This window comes from Chrysochloris asiatica, unplaced genomic scaffold (assembly GCF_000296735.1).
Source record: "Chrysochloris asiatica unplaced genomic scaffold, ChrAsi1.0 scaffold00028, whole genome shotgun sequence".
Taxonomy (NCBI): Eukaryota; Metazoa; Chordata; class Mammalia; order Afrosoricida; family Chrysochloridae; genus Chrysochloris; species Chrysochloris asiatica.
This window is the reverse complement of record NW_006408546.1, coordinates 17,527,596-17,534,107: the sequence shown is the minus strand read 5'-3', so window position 1 is coordinate 17,534,107 and position 6,512 is coordinate 17,527,596. Positions and strand designations below refer to the sequence as shown.

Below are 6,512 nucleotides of genomic sequence, written 5' to 3'. Positions count from 1 at the left end.
TTAAGTGCCGTGGAGTCAGTTCCGACTCATAGCGACCCTGCACAGGGTTTCCGAAGCTGTAAATCTTTACGGGAGCAGAACGCCTCATCTTTCTCCCACGGAACCGCTGGTAGTTTCGAACTGCTGACCTTGCGGTTCACAGCCCGATTCGTAACCATTACGCTACCAGAGCTCCATGCTTTCCTCTTTAAAGAACACTGTCACATGTTTCTCCCACAGAGCAACTGGTGGATTTGATTCATCAACTTTTCTATTAGCATCTGAGTGCTTAACTACTGCACCACCAATGTTCCTGTCATATTCCTTACTGCAATTATTAACAAATCAATTAGTACCTGATATTAATGCTGTTCTGTGGAAACTCACCACAGAAATCCACTGGGAGAGAAAGAGGATGTTTTTCTCTGTTCTCTAACCTGTGGGAACAGAGGGGTGTGCCCATGGTCACATGAGACCCTGGAATTAAATGAACATCATTTAACCTCCTGGATAAGAGGGCAGTTTGAAGCCACCCAATTGTTTGAAAGGATAAACTCTAGTCTCTTGCTATACTACTTTGTTATTGTTGTTAAGTGCCATTGTGTCAATTCTGACTTATAGCAACCCTATATAGGGTTTCCGCGGAGCAGCTGGTAGGTTTGCTCTGTTAACGTGTGGTTCGCAGTCCATTGCTGTTCCTACAGCGCCACACCAGGAGTCCTGGCAGTACTGTAGCAGTTAAATAAGAAATTAAGAGTTAAACGTCACAGATGCAGGACAATTCAAATCCATATATACATTCTGAGCAATACTTAGTGAAGTGTGTGCCATTTTATTGGGTTTTAGAAGTACTCCATGAATGTTGAATGGGTGTTTATATAAATGGATGGATGAATAGTTAGGATGGTGAATGAATGAATGAATGAGAAACTTGTATTCCACTTTCTCTATGCCATCAGAATTTATTTAATTCTGAAATACTCCTATGAGGTTTGTTGTTAAGTGCCATCAAGTTGTTCACATAGTGAACCTGTGTCTAGTTTATGAGGAGGGGCTGGTGGGTTTGAACTGCCAGCCTTGCAGTTAGCAGTCCAGTGCTTATCCTACAGTACAACAACAGGACTCGTATGAGGTACTATTAATATCCCCGCTTTAAAGTTGAAGCACAGAGTAGAAACTTGCCCAGAGTCACACCAACCAGAATTCAAACCTAAGGAGTCTGTTCAAGGGCCCTAATTTTAGGCTGCTCCAAATGCATGAATGCATGAGTGTACAAATGTTTGAGCTGAATTCCCAGGAAGCTGCTTTGTTTGTTATACCCACAGGGTGCAACTAGGATGTTTGAAAGGTGTGTACTCATAATGGATTTACCACTGAAACATGATGCCATCACTCCGTGTAGGGAACACTGGGGCCCAGAGAAGGCACAGCCTTGGCACCAGCCTCCACAGCAGCATGTGGTAGAACTATGGCCACACCTCCAGTCTCTCACTGTCCATTCCACAGACAGTCCTGCACAGAGCTGCTTCTCCATGTCCACTTCCAAATTCTTCCCATGGTTCCATTTACATTAGTGTTCCCCAACAGGTGGCAGCTCAGAAGCCCCTCCTTACCAGAGCTTCCAACAGGTTCATTCTGGTTCGACCCTTTGCTGAGAACTTGTTTTTCCACTCAGGATTACTGACTCAGAACCCACAGTTTAACAAGATCTCCAGGTGATTCTCAAACATGCATAAGAATCACCTGGGGATCTTGTTAAATATAGACTCTAATTCAGTATATCTGGGGTGGAAATGCAAATTCTCAGCAGAGGGTGGAATCCCAATGAATCAGTTCAAAGCCCTGCTCCTAACTGGTGACTGACAGATGCTAGTGCTCCAGACCCCCAGCTTTTGTCCTCTTCTGAAGCTGGAATTGGTTTCCCGAAGATCAGAGATCCTGCCACTTGATTGGGTTTGCCCTTTTCAGATTGGCCTATGTAAAAGGGCTATCTGTGCACAGCACGTCAGAATCCAGCCTGGCTCAAGTGCTCCAGGACCGGCTCCTTGCCTGTGATGCATGTACACATGTCCGCCAGCAGGAGGCGATAGAGCCTCACAGCTGTAACTGCCAGATCTGAAACCAGGCTGCTTAGATTTGAATCCAAACTCTTCTGCTGTGTGACCTCTGGCAAGTTACTTGCCTCTCTGTGTCCCAGTTTTCCCATCTGTAAAATAGGCACAATAAAACTTCCTCATAATGTGGTTGTGAGGATCAAATGAGATTGTACACATAAAGTGCTCAACAATATTGCCCATTGTGCGCACCCAGTGAGTGTTAGGCATTATTTGATCATCACAATCATCTTCCTGTTAGAACAAATACCAAAGGATTACCCCCATTGATCAGCTGTTCTAGAGCTTTGTTTTATTGAAAGAATGAAAGGACCATGAGCTGGGGTCTTAGGGATCTTTTAGTTATCCAAAGATACTTTATAATTAACTTTCGAATGAGATTTACTTCTAAAAGTATGAGGTGAGGCCTTAGCTAAAAGTGTTAGGAAATAGATTTCTGAAATGAGCTGTAAGTGAGGCAGTGACTTGCCGGAAGCAAAACCTATGGTTTGTTCACCTGAGGCTTTTACGAATCTCATTTTCCTTTGGAAGCTGGGGCTCTTGGTAGAGCCCAATCACTTTGGGTGACTCTGCCAAGAGATCTAGCTACCACAGACAGACTTCAGCTATAATACTGGAGGGGGGAATTACATTGTATTGCTTGGTACTTTAGAGATGATAATTTTTAATTGATTGATTACATTATTACTTACACTGGGAAAGAAATTATTACTTAAACCACAAAAGAAAGTCCTGGTGATCAACTTCCGAAAAATGAGTCACTGGAAACCAACCCCATGGAGCATGGTTCTGCTCTGACACGGGGTTGTCATGACTTGCATCCAGTTCCTTGGCATATCCTGAAGTAGCCTCAGGTTCATTTTGATGCTTCATAAACTCCAAGACATTTGAGTTCTGAGACATCTCAAGGAAAACATTTTGTGAGAATTTCAGGCAGAATATGTTGTCGTCTTTGTTGCTAGTGGTCTCTGTAACTTGTGCTGGCCCCTCCCTTGTTTTTCCAGCTGTGCCAGAGCTGAAGCTTCTCTGTGGGGCAGATGTTTTGAAGACCTTCCAGACCCCCGACCTCTGGAAAGAGTCACACATCCAGGAAATAGTGGAGAAGTTTGGCTTGGTGTGCGTGGGCAGAGCAGGGCATGACCCGAAGGAGTACATCTCGGAATCGCCCATCCTACGGAGGTACCAGCACAACATTCACTTGGCCAGGGAGCCTGTGCAGAACGAGCTCAGTGCCACATACATCAGGAGCGCCTTGGCCCAAGGGCTGAGTGTGAAGTACCTGCTTCCCGATGCTGTCATCGGCTATATCAAGGACCACAAGCTGTACACCAAGGATGGCCCCTGGGCAGCCAGAAGCACCCTGAGGAACGAAGAAGAGGCCAGCTAAGTGGCACTCCATTTGCCAGCGGCTCCTCCTCCTCCAAGCTCCTTCTGGGGAGAGGGCTGTGAAGGTTTTTGGTTTAGTTTTCCTTTGTTTTATTTCTGCAGTGATTTCCAAGAATGTTTTCTGCACCAGGAATGAGTCCTCCTTTTGGAAGCTCTCTGTCTACATCTCAAGGATAGCTGTTTATCAAAGAAGATGGTGGTGGCAGGTCAGTAGCATTAGGCAGTGTCTCAGAATCCCCTGATAATGAAGCTTTTTATTTCATGTAAATGGTTCATTGTGAGGAGCCACAGGGAGTGAACTCACTGCATGCTGTTCTAGGCATGACAGGGGCCCCAGGGGTCATATCAGAACTGCCTACAGTCTGTTCTTATATGTGCAGAGTGTTGGTCCGGAGTGGGAGATTTGAGAGCATGCTAATTTTACGCAACAATTGGACTTTCTCATTGCCCTTTCGCAAACAGCATACTACTAATTGAGAAGTTCACAATCTGGAAGCAGCACTTTGCTGATTTACATTAAATCTTCCCATAGTAATTGTTGTCTATCTGCCTACTGGCCTTTGATAAAACTTAAACTCAACCCTAAGGAGTGAGCCTCAAATAATATTTTTTATGTAACAGATGCATATTTTTAATACTAATGTTCTATAAACACCAGGGCTCCTGATTTCAGGCTTTCTAAAAGTTACTGAGCTAAAACAGATGCCTTGGCTATTTCAGAGGATCTTTTTAAATGTTTTATGACTGCCTGCCTGTTTGAATATTGGCAAAGAGATAAATAATAAATTGACATCAAAAAGTATTAATGAAAAGTTTCTTTTTTTCTTCCTTTGTAATATTATTAATGCCTGTTGTGCCAGCTGTTGCTTGTCTTTTTACTTACTCCATGAAATTTTCTACGAATCCAGTGGAACTGGCATGAACGTATAAGTTTATGTTCCCGGGGTACTAGCTGTGAAGGAAGCAATTGCTTCTCAGCAGGATGCAAACCATTTTCTAACTTCCAGCGCTAAGTGAAAGGCTCTGTTCTTGGGGGTGCTGGATGATGGGAGCCGAAGCCTCGGGCACATGGAGGACTTGGCACAGCCCTCTCATGTTAGGAAGCATTTAGGTTTACTCTTTACTTATTAACAAGATGGCTTAAGGACGTAATGTGTGGTCTGCATATCAGAACTAGTTAAGGAGCTTTCCTCCAATCCTGAGGCACCTTCTTCTTCATATAGTTGAGCTTCTCGGATCATTTGCTCAGTATACAGACTGAATAAGTATGGTCTAAAGCTGGGCACTATAAGGAGCTCTGGTAGCGTAGTGGTTATGAATTGGGCTGCTAACCTCAAGGTCGGCAGTTCGAAACTACCAGCCATCCGAGGGAGAAAGATAAGGCTTTCTACTCCCGTAAAGATTTATAGCCTCGGAAACCCTGTGTAGGGTCACTATGAGTCAGAACCGACTCCACAGTACTTAACAACAACAAAGCAGGGCACTGTAGAATCAGCACTGGACTGTGAACCACAAGGTTGGTGGTTCAAACCCCCAGCTGCTCTTCAGAAACCCTGTACAGGGTTGCTATGAGTCAGAATCAACTCGACAGCACTTAACAACAAGGACAAAAAGCAGGGGCGGGGAACATCTGACCCATGGTCTTATATGAAATCATTTGGTCTAGTCCTGCCAAGACAATCCCAGTCCTCGCCATCCAAATACAGTGGTGGTGGTGTTCCGTGGAATCAGTCCTGACTCATAGTGACGCTGCATAGGGTTTCCGAAGCTAGGGTTTCTGAAGCTGTAAATCTTTGTGGGAGCAGAAAGCCTCATTCATCTTTTTCCCGCAGAACAGCTGGTGGTTTCGAACTGCTGACCTTAAGGTTAGCAGCCTGACTCCTAAGCACTACGTTACCAGAGCTCGCTGGTAGTGTGCCATGGAGTCAATTCTAACTCATAGTGACCCTGCATAGGGTTTCCGAGGCTGTACATCTTTGTGGGAGCAGACAGCCGCATCTTTCTCCAGCAGAACTTCTGGTAGTTTCAAACTGCTGACCTTGAGGTTAACAGCCCAACTCTCCTAACCACTATGCTACCAGAGCTCCTTAGCCATCCAAATGTAACAGGCTAATTTTTAAAGTGATTATTTTGTAGGGCCCACAAATGATGTTATAAATATCCAAATAGCCCTTGGCAGAAAAAAAGTTCCAAACCCCTGGCCTAAAGACACAACTCTAAGAACAGCTTTCCTGATTTTAAACTAGGAAGTATCTTCTCCTTGATCTGTTCAAACAACTGCCTCTTGGTGTACATATACGTTCCTCCTGAGCACAATTAAGTGTTCTAGAATTCACATTCTTCGTAATGTTTTCTATTATTTTGTTATGATCCATGCAGTCAAATGTCTTTGCATAGTCAATAAAGCACAAGTAAACAACTTCCTGGTATTCTTTGCTTTTAGCCAAGATCCATCTGACGTCAGCAATGATATCCCTAGTTCGATGTAGTCTTCTGAATATAACTTGAATTTCTGGCAGCTCCCTGTCGATGCACTGCTTCAAATGTTTTTTGAATTCTCTTCAGCAAAATTTTACTTGCATGTGATATTAATGATAGTGTTAGATTATTTTCACATTCTGTTAGGTTACCTTTCTTTGGAATGAACACGAATAGGGATCTCTTTCACTTGGATGGTCAGGTAGCTAAGTATTTTCCAATAGATAGCTAGATATCTTCTTGTCATAGACTAGTGAATACTTCCAGTGCTACATCAGTGTGTTGAAATATTTCCGTTTGTTTTCCATCGATTCATGGAGCCTTGTTTGTCCCTAATGCCTTCAGTGCAGGTCGGACTTCTTCAGTATATAAGTTCTTGAACATATGCTACCTTTTGAAATGGTTCAAAATTGATCAATTCTTTTTGGTACAATGACTGTGTATTCCTTCCATCTTCTTTTGATGCTTCCTCCACCATTCAATGTTTTGTCCTTAGGATCCATCAGTATTGCAATGAAGCCTTGAAATTTATCTTCCGTTCCCTCAGCTTGAGAA

At 43.6% G+C, this 6,512-nt stretch overlaps 1 protein-coding gene across 1 annotated transcript in view; it reads left to right on the top strand.

Annotated features, from left to right (window-relative positions):
* Positions 1–3,480, top strand: part of NMNAT3 (nicotinamide nucleotide adenylyltransferase 3) — a 101,005-nt gene extending 97,525 nt beyond the window's left edge. Inside the window, exon 4 of the mRNA XM_006846657.1 lies at positions 3,098–3,480. Coding sequence (XP_006846720.1) covers positions 3,098–3,480 — 383 coding nt within the window. The remainder of the gene's footprint in view (positions 1–3,097) is intronic.
* The last annotated feature ends 3,032 nt before the right edge of the window (positions 3,481–6,512 follow it).